Here is a 23,484-nt window from a genome sequence, read left to right as displayed (position 1 = left end):
TCTAAGGGTCTAGATATAAATATAATTGAACTATTTTTTTATTATGTATTTTGAGGCGCAATTTACAATCATAAGTTGTAATCAATTAGTCGGAGCAATTATTTCATAGCTCAGGAGACTTCATGGAGAGCTTAGTTATGTGTCTTTGAAGTTTCAACTTTGTCTTAGATGTCTCTCCTAAAATTCGTAGGTGAAATTAAAATAGACACAAATAAGATGACATACAGTAAGTGTATAGAACTCTGAAATGAATATTTACATTTATGCATTTGGCAGATGCTTTTATCCAAAGCAACTTACAGTGCAATTATTACAGGGACAATCCCCCCGGAGCAACCTGGAGTTAAGTGCCTTGCTGGTGGTGGCCGTCGGGTTCGAACCAGGGACCCTCTGATTAACAGCCCGTCTGTGCTTTAGCCACTACGCCACTACGGCTGGATGGCATATCTGAGCAGAGAAGACAGATGAGATTATTGGGGTCCTTTTCTCAGGAGAAAGACATCTAAGCTGGAAACTGTAGTTTATGTACAAATAATCTCATTGCTGTGTACGAGAAACAATTGTGATACTAAAGAGAGCTCATTAGCAGTTTGTATTTGTGGTGGGTGAACCTCACATTTAGAATAGAATCCTTATTTTGGTCACACATTATACACACAGTTTTTTTGCAGTTACAGCACCCCTGGAGCAGATAGGGTTAAGGGCCTTGCTCAAGGGCCCAACAGTGGCATCTTGGTGGTGTTGGGGCTTGAACCCCTGACCTTCTGGTCAGTAACCCTGAGCCTCAACCACTGAGACACCACTGCCCCTATCAGTATGTTGGTAACAGCAGATTTCCAGCCCCTCTTTCCTGCATTACGTCATTGTCATGATTGATGTTATTTGTGCAGGAGAGCAATTACCTTGTGATTGATAATTAACCAGTCACATTAGTGGAGAAGACTGACACATGAGGGTTGTGTTAACCCACTATGGGTTGATTGTTTTCACATTATTACTTTAATTTGGGAGGTAATTTCATGAAATGTCAAGCACTTATTCTCTGTCATTTATGTTTGGAACTTGTGTCTATTTTATGTGATTGAGAGAAATGAATGACATATGTTAGTTAAGCTATAATGTATTGTGAATGTAGTCACGCTAAAGGGCATTGTTAAGATCAACCCAGAAAAGCTACATAATTAATATATAGCACTCACATTTCTAGCATCCTTCAGCAGACCCTGACATATAAGGGCGTTTCTTCAACTTCAGGCACTTTCATGTCCCGGGGGTCGATTTTTATTGAAACAAACTGATTTCTAATTTTTTTCTTTTTGTTATATGAAGGTCACATTAAAATGGACTTGGAAACCTTTTACCAGGCCTTCGTAATTTACTTTTGGTACTTTTTATATGCCTTTTTGTTTTTAATAGATTTGATTGTTTTAGCCTTGTCTCAGACCCAGACTTTCAATTATAAACTATGAAAATCCATTATAAAATATTACATGTTTAAAACTATGATAAACTATTCCAAACAAATTGTGAAATAAGCATGAATCATTGTATAAAATTGCCCCTAATATATACAGTATATATAAAGTTGAAATCAGTTTGTTTCAATAAAAATCAACCCCTAGGACATGAAAGTGCCTGATGTTGAAGAAACGCCCTTATATGTCAGGGTCTGCTGAAGGATGCTAGAAATGTGAGTGCTATATATTAATTATGTAGCTTTTCTGGGCTGATCTTAAGAAGAAGAATTGCTTGACATTTCATGAAATTACCTCTCAAATGAAAGTAATAATGTGACAGAATCAACCCATATTGGGTCAACACAATCCTCGTGTGTCAGTCTTCTCCACTAATGTGACTAATGGTTAATTATCAATCACAAGGTAATTGCAAAATAACTTAATGTATGTTTGCATGTGTTGGAATGGCAATTTTCTGAAATGACTTACAGAATAAATGACAAATCTCCTGTGTTGAATGTAAATTGTTCAACATTGCTGGATAAATTAAATAAACTACTGAAAGTGTGAGAACTGTTTTAACTGGATTTTATTTTCTACAAAATCACAAGGCAAAAATTCCTCAAAGTTAATGAAACACCCATAAATGTAGATACAGATAGTTTAATAGTTGGTCTCTATGGGTGCCGTGCAGTTATATGTTGTATGTTATATTATGTTGTGTTGTGTTATAAGTTGTTATATGATCTTGTATTGTGTTAGATGTTATGTTATGTTATGTTGTGTTGTGTGTTATGTTATATGTTATGTTATATTATGTTATGTTGTGTTGTATGTTATATTATGTTGTGTTGTGTTATAAGTTGTTATATGATCTTGTATTGTGTTAGATGTTATGTTATGTTATGTTGTGTTGTGTGTTATGTTATATGTTATGTTATATTATGTTATGTTGTGTTGTATGTTATATTATGTTATGTTGTGTTATGTTATATGTTATGTTGTGTTGTATGTTATGTTATGTTGTGTTGTATGTTATATTATGTTATATTGTGTTATGTTATATGTTATATTATGTTATGTTGTGTTGTATGTTATATTGTTGTGTTGTGTTGTATGTTATGTTATGTTGTGTTGTGTTGTGTGTTATGTTATATGTTATGTTGTGTTGTATGTTATATTATGTTATATTGTGTTATGTTATATGTTATATTATGTTATGTTGTGTTGTATGTTATATTGTTGTGTTGTGTTGTATGTTATGTTATGTTGTATGTTATGTTATGTTATATGTTATGTTATATGTTATATTATGTTATGTTGTGTTGTATGTTATGTTATATTATGTTATGTTGTGTTGTGTTGTATGTTATATTATGTTATGTTATATGTTATGTTATGTTATATTATGTTGTGTTGTATGTTATATTATGTTATGTTGTGTTATGTTATATGTTATGTTGTGTTGTATGTTATGTTATGTTGTGTTGTATGTTATATTATGTTATATGTTTGTTATGTTGTATGTTATGTTATGTTGTGTTATATTATATGTTATGTTGTGTTGTATGTTATGTTATGTTGTGTTGTATGTTATATTATGTTATATTGTGTTATGTTATATGTTATATTATGTTATGTTGTGTTGTATGTTATATTATGTTATGTTGTGTTGTATGTTATGTTATGTTGTGTTATGTTATGTTGTGTTATGTTATATGTTATGTTGTGTTGTATGTTATATTATGTTATATTGTGTTATGTTATATGTTATATTATGTTATGTTGTGTTGTATGTTATATTGTTGTGTTGTGTTGTGTTGTATGTTATGTTATGTTATGTTGTGTTGTGTTGTGTGTTATGTTATATGTTATGTTATGTTATATTATGTTGTGTTGTGTTGTATGTTATATTATGTTATGTTGTGTTATGTTATATGTTATGTTGTGTTGTGTTGTATGTTATGTTATGTTGTGTTGTATGTTATGTTATATGTTATGTTGTGTTGTATGTTATGTTATATGTTATGTTGTGTTGTATGTTATGTTATGTTATGTTGTGTTGTATGTTATGTTATATGTTATGTTGTGTTGTATGTTATGTTATGTTATGTTGTGTTGTATGTTATGTTATGTTGTGTTATGTTATATGTTATGTTGTGTTGTATGTTATGTTATGTTGTGTTGTATGTTATGTTGTGTTGTATGTTATATTATGTTTATATTGTGTTATGTTATATGTTATATTATGTTATATTTATGTTGTATGTTATATTATGTTATGTTGTGTTGTATGTTATGTTATGTTGTGTTGTGTTGTGTGTTATATTTATATGTTATGTTGTGTTGTATGTTATGTTATGTTGTGTTGTGTTATAAGTTGTTATATGATCTTGTATTGTGTTAGATGTTATGTTATGTTATGTTGTGTTGTGTGTTATGTTTATATGTTATGTTATATTATGTTATATTTGTGTTGTATGTTATATTATATTTGTGTTGTGTTATAAGTTATTATATGATCTTGTATTGTATGTTAGATGTTATGTTATGTTATATTTGTATTGTGTGTTATGTTATATGTTATGTTATATTATGTTATATTTGTATTGTATGTTATATTATGTTATATTGTGTTATGTTATATGTTATATTGTATGTTGTATGTTATGTTATATTGTGTTGTATGTTATATTATGTTATATTGTGTTATGTTATATGTTATATTATGTTATGTTGTGTTGTATGTTATATTGTTGTATTGTGTTGTATGTTATATTTATATTTGTGTTGTGTTGTGTGTTATATTTATATGTTATATTGTGTTGTATGTTATATTATATTATATTGTGTTATATTATATGTTATATTATATTATATTTGTATTGTATATTATATTATTTGTATTTGTATTTGTATATTATGTTATATTTGTATTTGTATTTATGTTATATATTTATATTATATTATGTTATATTTATGTTATATTTATATTTATATTATATTATGTTATATTTATGTTGTATGTTATATTATGTTATATTTATATTTATGTTATGTTATATTATGTTATGTTATATTTGTATATTTATATTATATTATATTGTATTTATATTTATATTTATATTTGTATGTTATATTTATATTTATATTTGTATTGTATGTTATATTTATGTTATATTTATATTATATTTATATTGTATTATATTATATATTATATTATATTATGTTATGTTGTATATTATATTATGTATTTATGTTGTATATTATATTTATATTGTATTGTGTTGTATGTTATATTATATTATATTGTATTGTATGTTATATTATATTTATATTGTATTTATATTATATATTATATTATATGTTATGTTATATATTGTATTATTTATGTTGTATATTATATTATATTATATTTGTATTTGTATTTGTATGTTATATTATATATTTATATTTATATTTGTATTTATGTTATATTTATATTATATTATATTGTGTTATATTATATTTATATTTATATTTATGTTGTATTTATGTTATATTTATATTTATGTTATATTTATATTTATGTTATATTTATATTTATATTGTATTTATGTTATATTTATATGTTATATTTATGTTATATTATATTTATGTTATATTTATATATTATATTTATATTTGTATTTATATTTATATTTATATTTATGTTATATTTATATTTATATTATATTATTGTATTTATGTTATATTTATATTATATTGTATTATATTATATGTTATATTATATTATATTTATGTTGTATATTTATATTGTATGTATATTTATATTTATATTATATTGTATGTTATATTGTATTTATATTGTATATTATATTATATTTGTATTTGTATTTATATTATATATATTATATTTGTATTTATATTATATTATATTATGTTATATTTATATTATATTATATTTATATTTATGTTGTATATTTATATTTATATTATGTATATTATATTATATTTGTATTTATATTATATTATATTATATTTATATTATATTTATATGTTATATTATATTTATATTATATTGTATGTTATATTTATATTTATATTTATATTTATATATTATATTATGTATTTATGTTATATTATATATTATATTATATTATATTTGTATTTATATTTATATTATATATTATATTTATATTTATATTTATATTATATTGTATTTATATGTTATATTTATATTTATATTATATTATATTTATATTATATATTATATTGTATATTATATTATATTATATTATATTATGTTATATTTATATTGTATGTTATATTTGTATTTATATTTATATTATATTATATTGTATATTATATATTATATTATATGTTATATTATATTTATATTTGTATTATATGTTATATTATATTTATATTATATTTATATTATATTTATATTGTATTATATTTATATTTATATTTATATTATATTTGTATTTGTATATTATATTTATATTGTATTTATATTATATTTATATTATGTTATATTTATATTTATATTATATTATATTTATATTATATTATATTATATTATATTTATATTTGTATTTATATTATATTATATTTATATTTATGTTATATTTATGTTATATTTATATTTATATTTATGTTATATTTATATTTATATTTATGTTATATTTATATTTATATTTATATTTGTATTTATATGTTATATTTATATTTATATTTATATTGTATTTATGTTATATTATATTATATTTATATTTATATTTATGTTGTATTTATGTTATATTTGTATTATGTTATATTATATTATATTTATATTTATGTTATATTATATTATATTATATTTATATTTGTATGTTATATTTATATTTGTATTTATATTATATATTATATTATATTTATGTATTTATGTTATATTGTATTTATATTATGTTATTTGTATTTATATTATATTGTATATTTATATTATATTTATATTTATATTGTATTTGTATATTATATTTATATTATATTTATATTTATATTATATTTATATTATGTTATATTTATGTTATATTTATATTTATATTATATTTATATATTATATTATATTTATATATTATATTTATATTTATATTTATGTTATATTATATTTATATTTATATTTGTATTTGTATGTTATATTATATTTATATTATGTTATATGTTATATTTATATTATATTTATATTATATTATATTATATTTATATTTATATTTATATTATGTTATATTATATTTATATTATGTTATATTTATGTTATATTTATATTTATATTATATTTGTATATATGTTATATTATATTTATATTATATATTTATATTGTATATTTGTATATTATATTTGTATATTATATTTATATTTATGTTATATATTATATTTATATTGTATTATATTATATTTATATTATGTTATATTATATTATATTTATATTTATATTTATATTATATTATATTATATTATATTTATATTTATATTTATATTTATATTATATTATATTTATATTTATATTTATATATTATATTATATTATATTTATGTTATATTTATATTTATATTATATTTATATTGTATATTATATTATATTTATATTATATTTATATTATATTATATTTATATTATATTTATATGTTATATTTATATTATATTTATATTATATTTATATTTATATGTTATATTATATTTATATTTATATTTATATTTATATATTTATATTATATTATATTTATGTTATATTATATATTTATATTTATATTATATTTATATTTATATTATATTATATTATGTTATATTTATATTTGTATTTATATTTATATTTATATTATATTTATGTTATATTGTATATATGTTATAGTTATATTTATATTTATATGTTATGTTATATTATATGTTATGTTATATTTATATTGTATATGTATGTTATATTATATTATGTTGTATTTATATTATGTTATATTTATGTTATATTTGTTATGTTATATTATATTATATGTTGTATTTATATGTTATATTATATTTATATTTATGTTGTATGTTATGTTATATTGTATATTTATATTATGTTATGTTATATTATATTTGTATGTTATATGTTATATTATATTTGTATGTTATATTTATATTATATTTATGTTATATTTATATTGTATTTATGTTATATTTATGTTATATTATGTTATATTATATGTTATATTGTATGTTATATTTATGTTATATTGTATGTTATATTATGTTATATGTTATATTTATGTTATATTTATATTGTATTTATATTGTATATTATGTTATGTTGTATGTTATGTTATATTTATATTTATATTTATATTGTGTTGTATGTTATATTATGTTATGTTGTATTTGTATGTTATATTATGTTATGTTGTATGTTATATTTATGTTATATTATGTTATATTGTATTTATATTATGTTATATTATATTGTATTTATGTTATATTATATTTGTATTGTATATGTTATGTTATGTTATATTTATATGTTATATTTATGTTATGTTGTATGTTATATTTATATTATGTTATATTTATGTTATATTATATTATATTTATGTTATGTTATATTATATTGTATGTTATGTTATGTTATATTTATGTTATATTTGTATGTTATATTATATTTATGTTATATGTTATGTTATATGTTATGTTATGTTATATTTATATTATGTTGTATGTTATATTTATGTTATATGTTATATTATGTTATATGTTGTATTTGTATGTTATATTATATTATATATTTATGTTATATTTGTATGTTATATTATATTATGTTATGTTGTATGTTATGTTATATTTGTATTTGTTATGTTATGTTATGTTATATTTGTATGTTATGATGTATTTGTATGTTATGTTATATATATGTTATATTTGTATGTTGTATGTTATGTGTATGTTATATTTGTGTTGTATGTTATTTTATATGTTATGTTATGTTGTATGTTGTGTTGTGTTGTGTTATGTTATGTTATATTGTGTTGTATGTTATGTTATATGTTATGTTGTGTTGTGTTGTATGTTATGTTATATGTTATGTTGTGTTGTATGTTATGTTATGTTATATGTAATATTATGTTAATTTATGTTATTTTATGTTGTGTTATGTGTTATGTTATGTTATGTTGTGTTATGTTATATGTAATATTATGTTAATTTATGTTATTTTATGTTGTGTTATGTGTTATGTTATGTTATGTTGTGTTATGTTATATGTAATATTATGTTAATTTATGTTATTTTATGTTGTGTTATGTGTTATGTTATGTTATGTTATGTTGTGTTATGTTATATATAATATTATGTTAATTTATGTTATGTTATCTTATGCTCTGTTGTGTTATGTTGTTATGTTGTGTTGTGCTATGGTATGTTATGTTATATTGTATTATGTTTTGTTGTGCTATGCTATGTTGTGTTCTGTTGTGTCATATGTTTATGCAATCAGAAACTGTCTTGTTTTAACATTCTGATGTGTCCTCCATAGACTGAAATGAGAAAAATTATTATAAAAAAATCTTTGTAGCATCTGAAACAAAATCACGTCTTCTAATTTCATATGTACGTAACCTGCGAATTACTCAATTTGAAAGGAGCATGTCCAACATGCTGTTCGACAAGCTTTAATAAACATAGACACTTTTGATTCTATCTTGTATGCCTGTCTAGCTACATTTCCTCATCTGCCTCTAGTGTAGTCTCAGACTACCGTTTAATAAACAGTAAAGTGCTGTTAGACGTTTTGTTAGGCAGTAGTGGCCTCGTCGGACATGTAGTAGATTAAATTTGTTAGCTGTATCTAATATCTGATGAGCAGACTGGGGTAGATTTGCCCTCTGAATGGCACACTTGCTCGATACGCCCACTCTCTGCCCTTTCACCCACTCAGCACACATTTCTCCACTTTTCCGCTCTGCTTTTCATCGGTTAAACTCTCGTTCTCGTGGTTACTCACACTGATTCCATCTCATCTGCAACACGCTTTCACAATGGCAACATTGTGGGATAGTTCGCCCAAAAATGTAAATGTCATTTTTCGTATCCATCTTTTCAATTTGAAGATGATAGTGACTCCCTTTAAAACTCAAACACACACTGACCCTGTTTCTATCCTTGCTGTTAGAAATGGACATTGAGAAAATGACTCCAGCATGTAGACAAAGTACCATATTATAATTTTAGGACCGTCTCTGTCATCATCTTTTCATGTTCTCTGTAGGAGTACCACGCTCAGCTGGAGGAGATGCGGGTGTCTATTCGTCAACTGGAGGAGAATCTCTCCGCCGCTCGCCGCCGTAGTGACCTGTATGAATCTGAGCTGAAAGAGTCCCGACAGACCAGCGAGGAACTGAAGAGGAAAGCGACAGAATATCAACAGAAGATTCAGAAGGTTTGTCCAAAAGTCTAGGGTCAGAGATCAGCTGACACAATGAATATGGTTTGGTCAGTCTATATTTTATTTTTCAGGCTAAAGAACAGGGCAAATCTGAGATGGAAGAACTCCTGTCCAAACTACAGAAGGTACAAACTATTGTAATCCCAAATCACTGATACTACAATGAGAAGTCTCAAGACCAGGTGAAACCCTGGTTATAAAGCAAACGCAGTGGGTCACTAGGGCTGCACGATTTGGGCAAAAAAAATCATAATAGCGATCATTTTGTCATGTAGTGCGATTCCAGTTTGAAATGTGAAATCATTAATATTTAGCATCTCATATTGCTGCAACTTAGACATCAAAAAGACAACACAAATGCATAAAATGACATTGAAACAGCAGCTCTAATATTCCAAAATGTGCAAAAACTACAAAATCACAAGTAATTCCTTTTGTCTCCAAACTAAGTCACGTGTTACATACACTTGAGCACTAATAGAAAGAGTCACACAGGTGTTCAAACTTGCATTTATTGATTAGGAAATAAATACACATTCATAATTATATAATATTGACAGAATTAATGTAGTAATAATAATATATTGGATATTAAAATTGTATTATACAATAGTAATATATTATAAATAACAGAAAGATGAACCCAATTAACTTTTATTATTAATTTAATATTACTACTACTACTACTATAACTACTAATAAAAACAATTATAATAATTATTGTTATAGTTATTGTTATTTTTATTGTATTGATGTTATTTTATTAGTAATAATATGCATTAATGTAGTTATTATTATAATTAGTATTATTATGGTTGTTATATTGGATATTATAATTTTGTTTTATAGTAGTAATAAAATTCAAACACTCTGAAAAAAGAATTATTACTATTATTTGTATTTTTTTTGGAGCCCAATTAACGTTTATTTTATTATTATTATTATTATTATTATTATAAATTAATTAATTAAATACTACTACTACTATAAATACTACTAAAAATAATAATTTCTGTTATGGTTATTTTTATTGTATTAATATTATTTTATTAATAACACTATTCATATATGTAGTTATTATTATCATTATTATTATTATTATTATTATAGTTGTTATATTGGATATTATAATTCAGTTTGACAATAGCATCATATATTTAATGCTCAGGTCTTTATTTTTTGCTGAAAACTAAAATAAGACCTTGGAGTTTAAAACAAAATGGAACCCAATTAGCTTGAATATTATTAATTAAATACTGCAATATTATTATTATAATATTATTATTATTAATTTAATACTACTGATACTGCTACTACTAATATTACTGCTATTACTGCTATGTGTTATGGTTATTGTTTTTATTGTATTAATATTATTTAATTAATAATGATATGCATACATGTACTATTATTATTATTATATTATTATTAATACATTAATACCACTACTACTGATACTACAACTTCTATAACTACTACTAGAAAATAATAATAATTATTGTTATGGTTATTGTTTTTAATTATATTTATTTTAGTAATAACAATATGCATGCATGTCGTTATTATTATAATTGTTATTATATTTGATATTATACTTATATATATATATATATATATAATTTATTTTTACAGTGGTCAAATATTGAATTGCTAATGCTTGATGAAATTACGCCTCTTTATTTGTAAATGTCTCAGACCAATGCAGAGCAACAATCAAAGATTGAAGAATTTCAAGAGAAGCTCGGCAAGGTACTTCATAAACATTTACATTACATTGAATTATCCTGTTTGTTGTGCATCACACAAATGTCTGAAACAGAAGTAGTTGGCACAGCGATCAGGCATAGATGACCTATGACCTCTAACTGTTTCTCTTCTAGGCTGTGACGGCGAGTACAGAAGCCACTGAACTGCTGCAGAATGTTCGTCAATCTAAAGAACGTTTGGAGCGAGACCTGGAGCGTCTACAGACCAAAGAGGACTCCACCGACAGTCTGCGCAGACACTTACGAGAAACTGAGGTCAGATATGAGTCAAATGCTCCATCGGGGGGCAAACGGTCCTAATGACCAATGATGTGATGAGCGACGTAAGAGTCATGTGATTTGTGACGTTAAACATCTGAAGTCTAAAAAGAGCAAGAGTTTAGACAAGTAGAACATCCATTCCACAACAATCAATGTTGATATTGCTATTCTCAAACAAATGTTTTAGTCAACTTTTCAGATTTATGCATTTCAATTGTATGACAAACTTCCATCAAACTAAATTGAGAAATCTAATTAAGCAGAATGTTCTTATTATGAATTAAGCATAATGTGGAGCATTAAAGCTTTTGTGCTTAATGTATAGTAATGTGGAATATTTGGTGCTATTCATTAACGTTAGTTAATGCATTCGGTATCACAAACAAACAATTAACTATATATTTTTTACATAATTTATCAATATGTGTTTTCTAATTTTTTATGTCAAGGACACCTAAATGTGGTGATACCCTCACGAGGGACCCCCTTCCTAAAATATTAAGGCAGCCATATATTTTCATTTATAAAGACCCATTTACTGTTTAAAATAGTAAATGTGATATTCAAAAGACAAAGTAGTGTTTTAAAATTAAATAATTGGCTTTTAAATTATCATTGCACCATTGATAATGTATCACTGGATAGATGGTGAAATATTATTCTGAAAATATTTACTTTGTATTACGTTGACAACATTTATTATTTTCTACCCTCTGCTAGAGTAAAGTTAGATACCTCAAGAAAAGTTAGTAAAGTTAGAAACCTCAAGAAAAATGTCTTCAATTCAAATTAATATGGATTTGTAGTCTTTAGAGAGCAGAATAAAATGGAAAAATTAGAAATTATATTGTTTATACAAATAAAGTGTATAAACAGTATATATTGAATTTTATTGAATTACATGTATTTATTTATTATTTTATTTATTTTTTATTTTATTAATTTAATTAATTTAATTTATGATTTGATTTGATTTGAATTGAATTAATAAAATTTGTTTTATTTTATTATTTAATTAAATTAAATTTAATTAATTTAATTTATGATTTGATTTGAATTGATTTAATTTAATACGTTTTATTTTATTTTATTTTATTATTTAATTAAATTTAATATGATTTAATTTAATTTATTTCATTTTATTATTTTATTTTATTATTTTATTTAATATTAAGTGATTTAATTTAATTAATTTAATTTTTGATTTGAATTGAATTGAATTGATTTAATTTGTCTTGTTTTATTTGATTATTTTATTTTATATGATTTGATTTAATTTTTTTATTTTATTATTTTATTTTATTTTATTTAATATACATTTATTTAATTTAATTTAATTAATTTAATTTAATTTAAATTCATTTAATTTCATTTTATTATTTTATTTTATTATTTAATTTAATATTAATTTATTTAATTTAATTTATTTTATTTAGTTTAATTAATGAATTATTTTTTTTTATTTGAATTTAATTGATTTTATTTGTTTTGTTTTATTTTATTATTTTATTTTATTTAATATGATTTGAATTAATTTATGATTTAATTTAATTTGTTTTGTTTAGTTTAGTTTTAACTATTTTACATACATTATCTCTGAACTTTTCCCAATTTTAAAATCCATGTTTAAGGCATTGTTTGAACAATAAATGTCTACCATGACAACATGGAAGTGCATCAAGAATGGAGAACATTCTTGCTCGTGATTGTTTTCTGTGTAATGAAACAGGATGGAAAGAAGACTCTAGAGAACCAGGTGAAGAGGCTGGAGTTGGTGGAACGGAGAGAAACTAAACTGAAAGAAGATATCCAGACCAAGTCACAACAGATCCAACAGATGGCCGACAAAATCATGGTAAGACTGAGACGTGAGCAAGCACAAAACTCCCACTGACTTACACATACTGTATCTAAAACACAAACAAACATTATCAGGAATGCTGTTCCCTTCACAGATGTGCTAATGAAATGTGATTGCTACGCTCCAGAAATGTCTAAACGCACTCAGTAGGCCTACTTAATTAAGACATGTAACACTTAGTCACAAGTGATTTTTCAAACGTTCATGATTACATTAAAGACACAAACACACACACCCTTTCGGTCTTTATCTGTCTCTTCTAGCTGTGTAGTCGCACCCCTTTCGTTTATGAGCTCCCAGCATGCTCTCTGCCCCTGTCATGGCTCCAAAAGTGACAGATTGTGAGAGTGGATCATCTCTTTCTCTGGCCACGATCATGTGTGTCACAATGACTATGTGTTTTTAATCAGAGGATTTATGCATTACTGCTTTTATGATTCAGTCACGATTAACTGTTTGAAAATGAGAAGGTTTACACTGAACGAGAATTATTATTATGAATTTATTTGCTTTTCTGATGTTTCATGTTTGTCTCATTTTCAGAAGAGATCTCAATGATCTCAAACGTCTTTCAACCATTTCTCCCATGAAAATATTATTTGCGATATGCTGTCAACATTTACTTCATAGCTTTTATATGTTTACTGTATGTCAACAATTGGCTGATTTGCAGCTATTTTTATTTCTGCAATGTTTTATATTTAACCCTTTAAGGTCGGATCGGCCAGCCCGCAAGAAAAAATAATAATCGTGAAAATATTCATAAATACAGACTTGACCAACACAAAATAGGTGCTTTGAAATTTCCAGACAAATCAGAAGTGTTCAGTTTTTATAATTTATGAAAAAATGCACTGTACATATTATTGCAATCAGTAAAAACATCAAAATCATCAAATAACCATGTGTCATATTTTGTTGGAAAAATACAGCGATGTAAAAAATATATATGTCGGACAATTATGTTGGTGTTGCTTATATGCACGTTTTCGCTTGTAACTTAATACGATAATAAATAAACGGAACATAAAATATCACAAATCATTATTTAAGAGTCTGTGATTATCTTTCAAACGAGTCCACACACAAGATAATGAGATGTATAGATCATTAGATAAGCCACATGAAGCACAATGTTACATATGGCCACCAGGAGGTGGCGCCAAATACACGACATAGACTCAATGATGACTCAAATGACACAGAATGAAACTCACTCTGTGAAATCTCATGACTAAAATCATGTGTGCATGCTATGCAAACCTTTAGTGATTGTTGTGTTTGCATGTGTAATTAGTTCTTATGTACAATTATTATGTTTTATTTGTTTGAAGAGGCTTTTGGGCACATGGAGACATTTTTGGACACTATGATAAATTATTTTTATAATGCTACAACTTCTGATTTGCTTTGTTGTATCAACACAAATTTTTCACAGATACAGTTGACATGATTGAGAATAAAATAAAAGCTAAATGTTTTTTCTGAGATATCTGATGTCAAATAAGAAAAATAAGAAAACAATGTAATTTTTTTGCTATTTTTATTCCATTCGACTCTCTGAATGTATCAAAATCTTTTTTTTACGTTTTTTTTTACTATGTTACCAAACACTTCCTCCTCGTTTTTTAACCCCCTTTCTCCCCAATTTGGAATGCCCAATTCCCAATGCGCTCTAAGTCCTCGTGGTGGCGTAGTGACTCGCCTCAATCCGGGTGGCGGAGGACGAATCTCAGTTGCCTCCGCGTCTGAGACCATCAATCCACGCATCTTATCACGTGGCTTGTTGAGTGCGTTACCGCGGAGACGTAGCGCATGTGGAGGCTTCACCCTATTCTCCGCAGCATCCACACACAACTCACCACACGCTCCACCGAGAGCAAGAACCACATTATAGCGAACACAAGGAGGTTACCCCATGTGACTCTACCCTCCCTAGCAACTGGGCCAATTTGGTTGCTTAGGAGACCTGACTGGAGTCACTCAGCATGCTCTGGATTCGAACTACCCAGGCCCCCTGAAAACGAAAATCTTTGAAAACACATTCAGACCTTAAAGGGTTAAATGAAACAACACAACATTCCTTTCAATCTCTTGAATTATAAAGAGCAATCTCTGAGCAATATATTTTCCTCTGGATTGTAATCAGAGTGTTTAAACAGACACGTGACTGGTTCTTCTGTTGTGGTCTGTATACAGGAACTAGAAGAGAACTTGCGTGACACGCAGGCCACGGCGCAGCGTATGGAAACACACCTGGAACAAAAGAAGCAGCTTTATGAAGACAAGATCAAGGTTGGGCTGAACACACACCCCTGGCCATGACATTTAAAAGCTGAAGGAGAATTGTACTTCCATTACTGAGTTTGCCCAGAATATAGTTTGGCTTAATATTCATTATTAATTTTATCGTGACTGAATAAAAGATCCTTATTTATGTTGGCTTCAGATGAAAACCTTTAGAAGGCCTCGTCAGTATTAATTCTGTGCTTTTGTGGGATTTTTAGGTTTTGGAGACTCAGATGAAGGTCGATTTGGCTGAAAAGGAGCTGCTGGAGTCCAAACACAACACGTATCAGGAAGAGTCCCGCAAGAGAGGCAAAGTCATCAGTGATCAGGCCGCGGTACAAGATGTTATGTGTTTATTCTGATGGTCTTTTGCTTTTAAATTGGGAAAAACAGAAATCTCTGTACAGTTTAAAATATTAAAGGTACATGAAGGAATTCTGGGCTTTCAATCATCATCTGTGGTTGAATTATAAAATTACAATTTAATTGCGGAGGAATTGGTGAATCTGAGGCTTTGAGGTACATGCAGGATTGCCTGTGATCATGTCAGAGAGGATCAGACTAGCAAGAGTTACTGATTGTAAGAAGATATAGTATATCCGAAAAATATGTCGTTTGAGCAAATTAGTTGCATATCTGCCGCCAGACCATGTTTTCCCTTTGTTTAAGGACATGACGTAAACACACAAGGACGAATGACAGAAGCCTGAAATTTCCACCCAAATCAAACCTGATATCTACTATGATAGTAATGTTAGATAAACTGTGTTTTTTGTTGTTGTTGTTACAGTTGCAAGTGTAAAACAGTAGCAAACAATACAAATATAAACATGGGATAAAATAGAAAAATAATTAAAATAATACAAATTAGAAAATAAAATTTAATAAGATAATAATTATTAAAATTATTATAAAATTATATATATATATATATATATATTTCATTTTATATGTATAAATAAATCTATGTATTATTTTACAAAATTGTAATAATGTTAAATTAAATATTCTGATATAAATAATATATATTATTCTAATATTTATCAAAATATTTTATATATATATATATATATATATATATATATATATATATATATATATATATATATATATATATATATACACTCACCTAAAGGATTATTAGGAACACATACTAATACTGTGTTTGACCCCCTTTCAGCCTTCAGAACTGCCTTAATTCTACGTGGCATTGATTCAACAAGGTGCTGAAAGCATTTATTTAGAAATGTTGGCCCATATTGATAGGATAGCATCTTGCAGTTGATGGAGATTTGTGGGATGCACATCCAGGGCACGAAGCTCCCGTTCCACCACATCCCAAAGATGCTCTATTGGGTTGAGATCTGGTGACTGTGGGGGCCATTTTAGTACAGTGAACTCATTGTCATGTTCAAGAAACCAATTTGAAATGATTCGAGCTTTGTGACATGGTGCATTATCCTGCTGGAAGTAGCCATCAGAGGATGGGTACATGGTGGCCATAAAGGGATGGACATGGTCAGAAACAATGCTCAGGTAGGCCGTGGCATTTAAACGATGCCCAATTGGCACTAAGTGGCCTAAAGTGTGCCAAGAAAACATCCCCCACACCATTACACCACCACCACCAGCCTGCACAGCGGTAACAAGGCATGATGGATCCATGTTCTCATTCTGTTTACGCCAAATTCTGACTCTACCATCTGAATGTCTCAACAGAAATCGAGACTCATCAGACCAGGCAACATTTTTCCAGTCTTCAACGGTCCAATTTTGGTGAGCTCTTGCAAATTGTAGCCTCTTTTTCCTATTTGTAGTGGAGATGAGTGGTACCCGGTGGGGTCTTCTGCTGTTGTAGCCCATCCGCCTCAAGGTTGTGCGTGTTGTGGCTTCACAAATGCTTTGCTGCATACCTCGGTTGTAACGAGTGGTTATTTCAGGCAAAGTTGCTCTTCTATCAGCTTGAATCAGTCGGCCCATTCTCCTCTGACCTCTAGCATCAACAAGGCATTTTCGCCCACAGGACTGCTGCATACTGGATGTTTTTCCCTTTTCACACCATTCTTTGTAAACCCTAGAAATGGTTGTGCGTGAAAATCCCAGTAACTGAGCAGATTGTGAAATACTCAGACCGGCCCGTCTGCCACCAACAACCATGCCACGCTCAAAATTGCTTAAATCACCTTTCTTTCCCATTCTGACATTCAGTTTGGAGTTCAGGAGATTGTCTTGACCAGGACCACACCCATAAATGCATTGAAGCAACTGCCATGTGATTGGTTGATTAGATAATTGCATTAATGAGAAATTGAACAGGTGTTCCTAATAATCCTTTAGGTGATTGTATATGCAAATGTGTAAAATGCAAGAGAGCATGGCATTTTTTATGTACTGGCTCAAAAATGATATTTTGTTCAATTTAAGAAGAAGTCCCCTGTTGTTTACCTTTAAAGGTGTACTTAACCCCCTTTTTTCTACTGTGAAAAACAAAAGGAGAAATGTTTAAGAATGTTCAAGCTGCTCTTTAATACTCAGTGAAGCTCCAAAAAGGACAAAAACACAGCAAAAAAGCATTTTTATCATAATAGTAGTCCACGTGCCTTTATGAAATAACCATGTATATTCAAAGCAGTTTTGATCATAAAGGGTCTACTGTGAATAATTTACACATTAATGGCTCTTTTTCATGTAGACCATCAATGCCATGGAGTCCAAGATGACCAGTCTGGAGCAGAGAATCGCTGAGCTTTCGGAGGCCAACAAACTGGCAGCTAACAGCAGTGTTTACACACAGAAAAACATGTGAGTTTACATACAGTAACACACAATGCATTATAACAAAACTCCACTGAAATCTGGTCGAATGAATCACATTCAAAGCCATTATGAATGTGCTGCTGTTTTACAAAAGCAATAAGTCATTTAAGTCTGATTTTACCATGTTAACACTTCACATTGTGTCTAACAACATCCCTCAACCCCTGACACCTTGAGCTGGTATGACGGTTTTTCTAGCAGGCTATTCCTCTACAAACCCACATGATAATCTTGTTTATGTTGTCCAGGAAAGCTCAAGAGGAGATGATATCTGAACTGAGGCAGCAGAAGTTTTATCTGGAGTCTCAGGCCGGTAAACTGGAGGCCCAGAATGCAAAGCTGGAGGAACATCTGGAGAAGTTAACACAGCAGGAACAGACCAACAAGAGTAGAGTGATGGAACTGGAGGCCAGACTCAGAGAGGTAGGTATGGACCACACTGGAAATAAAATAGAAATGCAAAGATTCGAGAGATTTGACTAGTGGTTCTCATGGGTGAGCTGCTCTGTGTTTCTCCACAGATGGGTCTGGAACACGAAGAGCAGAAGCTGGAGATCAAGCGTCAGGTTTCGGAGCTCACGCTGTCCCTGCAGGAGAGAGAAGCTCAGATTAGCAGTCTGCAGGCAGCGCGACGCTCCCTAGAGAGTCAACTACATCTGGCCAAGACTGAGCTGGAGGAGACGACTGCTGAGGCTGAAGAGGAGATCACTGTACTCCGGGTAAGGAGACCTACTTTTTTTGTAATTACCATGTTACAGTAGCTCGGCTTTTGTCAAAGCAGTGTAGCTTTTCCAGCAACAAGATCTTCATTTGCCAGCGCAAAGCACCAAAGGACTGGGCCAAGTGAATTCAATTCCAAGGTTTTCCCGGTTATTGCACCCACCATCTGCGTTCTATTATATGGTCTATTCCCTGTCAAGCTTTGATAACATTCATAAAAAGTTGTGGGTGTATGCAATGAAGTAGCAGAATAGAAATGTGGACTTACGTTCTTTTGCACATTAAATGTGTCCTATTGGACTTATTGGATATAGACTCCATATAATTATAAAGAACGTAAGTATAATTAATCGTATTGATCTACTGACACATGAATCATGGAGTAGAATTAACAGTGATTGTCATGGACATAATTTAATGCTGAATTTTATTACCACCTGCTGGTGAAATTGTCAAACTGTATATGCAGGAGCCAGAGCTGGACTGGGAAGAGAAATTGGCCCGGGATTTTACATAGCAACTGGCCCAAAAGTTGTCGAGCAAGTGTTGCTTTTCTGCATAATGCATCTGTTTCGCGGCCGACCCGCCAGCATGCTCGTTTCTCCCTGTGGCCAGTACGCCCCTGATCAGCCCAAAGTACGTCGGCCCACCGGGCAAATGGCTGGTATGCCAGATTACCAGTCCAGCCCTGGCAGGAACTTTAGACTTCGACTTTGCGCCAAGAATTGTCCTGGTTCTAAGACGTCTAAGCGCAACAACTTATTTCTCAGGAAAATAGCAAATTGCGATTTGCACCAACTTACGTTTTGCGATCTGCGATTTGCATTAACATACAATGCATCCATATTTAGCGTGCATACACCCACAGATAGTGCAAACACTGCCACTCAAGCCCACTTGCACATTGTGCTGGTGCAAAAATTATTATTAGTGCTCCAACAATGCGTATGGTCGTCACGAAAAAAAGAGCCCAATATGATATCTGCTGTATCATTTCATACTACCATTTTGCAAACACAACTCATCTCATGTCCTTCAATCATAATGAGTAATCATGTGTTTGTGCATATTCTTCCTGTGGTCCATTGTATTCCTCATCTCAACAGTGCTATAAACATCTTCCCACGCTTCTCTGCCTCTCCGAGTGCTCAGTTTCAATGCATCCTCATGCTCAACAGCATGACATCATACCTGTCATACTTGAGTTCACAATGGCTCTGCTATCTGCTCAAATGCACTCTACTGTAGAACTCAACGCAACCACTCTAGCAGAGTGCACGCTACTATGTGAATATGCCAATTTTCAATCATTTCTTTTTTTTAAAGGCCCATCGGGATGAAATCCAGCGCAAGTTTGATGCCCTGCGAGACAGCTGTGCGGTATGCAAACCAACTTCTTTTTAAATTTGACTATTATCAGACCCACTCCTGTTTGAACTGTCCAGAAAAAGCAGGTGTTGTTTGCATAACCAACCTCTCTTTGTATCATCTGACATTGTCTAATCCAGAAGTACTGGGGCTGTACCATGGTATAGTGATGGTATCCGATTGTAATAACATGGTATTAGTTACTGGGTAGGTGACAAATAACATGGATAACTCTTTAAAAGGGGTCATGAAGTACTGTTTTTTTTAACATTTGTATTATCTTCCCTGAGGTCCAATGATAATGTTCTAAATGTTTTTTTTCACTGTCACAATTTAGTCATTGAGTTCTGTTTTTGGCCCTCTTGTCTGAAACGCTCAGTTTTGGCCCAAGTGCCTCCATAAAACTTCAATGTAAACGCCCACTGTTTTGATTGGCTAACATCATGCAGCCCCTCAAACTCAATTGGAAGAGAATGAACCTCAACATTATAAAACAAAATTGCAGGGTTTACACATAACGCACGTCCAACACATTGCATCTGAATATATTCAACTGTTAATATAGCACAACTGTTAACACAGGGCACCATAAACTATCAGACAGTTGAAATATACATACATTTACATTTACATTTATGCATTTGGCAGACGCTTTTATCCAAAGCGACTTACAGTGCACTTATTACAGGGACAATCCCCCCGGAGCAACCTGGAGTTAAGTGCCTTGCTCAAGGACACAATGGTGGTGGCTGCGGGGATCGAACCAGCAACCTTCTGATTACCAGTTATGTGCTTTAGCCCACTACGCCACCACCACTCCACTTTAGCTGCCCTATCCTTCAATAACAGTTCCTTTGCAAAGCTTGAATCGTATTTTGATTGTTCACAAGCAATCGACGCTGACATAAGCCGAAAAAAACAAACACATCGAAGTCCAAAGCACAGTGAAATTATGCACACACATACTGAAGGCGCCGAAATGGTCAAAGACGTCCATCTTCAAAGACTTCCTTTGTTTACATACATCAACAATTAGAAATAGCGCAGATGGGCGAAAGGAGTCCACCTTGTGGGACTGTGGCTCAGTTGGTAGAGCGGGTCGGCCACCAATCGCAGGGTTGGTGGTTTCAAATCCCGGCCCACATGACTCCACATGCCGAAGTGTCCTTGGGCAAGACACTGAACCCCAAGTTGCTCCCAATGGCAGGCTAGCGCCTTGCATGGCAGCTTTGCTTTGCTGCCATTGGTGTGTGAATGTGTGTGTGAATGGGTGAATGTGTCACAGTGTAAAGCGCTTTGAATAACGTTAAGGCTAAAAAGGCGCTATATAAGTGCAGACCATTTACCATGATGCATTTGTGCTCAAAGCATCAAAAGGCAGCAGCTGAATGAGAGAATTGCTTCTCACATTTAGAGTTGTAACTTGACATTGCATCTTTTCAAAGTGGTGAGATACATGGCAGAGAGTCTGTGTAGTTCATATTTATATATAAAATAATTCAAAATAGCCCAGATGGGTCCTCTTTGGTGTTATGTTAGGAATAGTTAGCTACACAAAGCCAGCTCTCTTGAACTGCGCTCCAGTGGGCGGGGCCAAGGGTGCGATGACGGATGTTGTGGGATGTGTAAATACAATCAAATGACGTCACAAACAGATTTCAAAACGAGACGTTTCAGCAGGGTGGCAACTATAAATGCTCTGTTTAGACTGGGGAGGAAGATTTGAGTTCTGAAATTTACAGTATGTTTTTATAGTACAGTTACCTCTTGCATGTCTAGTTATCAAGGAAAATGTGAGACTCCATTTCATGACCCCTTTAAAACAAATTTTAGGTTCAAATTTATTAAGATGTAATTCATATGAGATCATAAAAGCTGCAGGCAAGCTATTTATTTATATTAATTTAATTTGATCATTTTTATTTGACTTTCAAAGGCATCGGTTTTGGACACCCTGAAGTGAGTTCACCCAGCAATCGTTGATTTCAGTTTAAAGAGCGTTTGTTTGCTTTGCCCCTTGAGTGTGTTTCATTATTATCAAGCGCAGAGCATCTCTGCCCTACTTTAACTGTCCACCCACACTCAAGCTGTTTGAGCGGCTCCAGCGCAACCAATGCAATATTCTCACCCCATTTTTAGAAACTGTTCTTCTCTTCTATTCTGTAGGATTATATTACACATTTCCTATATCATTTGGTTTTGAAATAATAACTCCAGCTCAGACGAATGTAAGAAATGGGAATTTCATTGTCTTACATAGATGAGAACACATGGGTTTGTTTTTATTGAATAGAAATAGATTTATGCATTTAAAAGAAATGAAAAGCAGATGAGTTATAAAATGACAATTAGACAGAAGCTCGCACTGTGAAATCATTAGGCATTAATCTTCTACGCTGTTAGTGATACAGACATGAACGAGACCTTAAATGATACCGGACTGTTTAGGAGATGTGTGCATTTACTTTTCTAAGCAATCAGACTTGTGATTTTTCCCTGTGGACGATAAAACAGG

The 23,484-nt window shown here is 29.3% G+C and overlaps 1 protein-coding gene across 1 annotated transcript in view; it reads left to right on the top strand.

The window, feature by feature from the left end:
* The window catches only part of LOC127621317 (citron Rho-interacting kinase-like), a 91,655-nt gene that overhangs the window by 22,025 nt on the left and 46,146 nt on the right, over positions 1-23,484 (top strand). The window contains exons 5-15 of the mRNA XM_052094873.1: positions 9,711-9,881; positions 9,959-10,012; positions 11,583-11,636; positions 11,768-11,908; positions 13,644-13,769; positions 15,975-16,070; positions 16,283-16,399; positions 18,757-18,866; positions 19,130-19,304; positions 19,403-19,600; positions 20,928-20,981. Coding sequence (XP_051950833.1) covers positions 9,711-9,881; positions 9,959-10,012; positions 11,583-11,636; positions 11,768-11,908; positions 13,644-13,769; positions 15,975-16,070; positions 16,283-16,399; positions 18,757-18,866; positions 19,130-19,304; positions 19,403-19,600; positions 20,928-20,981 — 1,296 coding nt within the window. The remainder of the gene's footprint in view (positions 1-9,710; positions 9,882-9,958; positions 10,013-11,582; positions 11,637-11,767; positions 11,909-13,643; positions 13,770-15,974; positions 16,071-16,282; positions 16,400-18,756; positions 18,867-19,129; positions 19,305-19,402; positions 19,601-20,927; positions 20,982-23,484) is intronic.

Source organism: Xyrauchen texanus, chromosome 27 (genome assembly GCF_025860055.1).
Source record: "Xyrauchen texanus isolate HMW12.3.18 chromosome 27, RBS_HiC_50CHRs, whole genome shotgun sequence".
NCBI classification, from domain to species: domain Eukaryota; kingdom Metazoa; phylum Chordata; class Actinopteri; order Cypriniformes; family Catostomidae; genus Xyrauchen; species Xyrauchen texanus.
The sequence above is the reverse complement of the archived record's forward strand: the minus strand, read 5'-3'. Positions and strand labels throughout refer to the sequence as shown.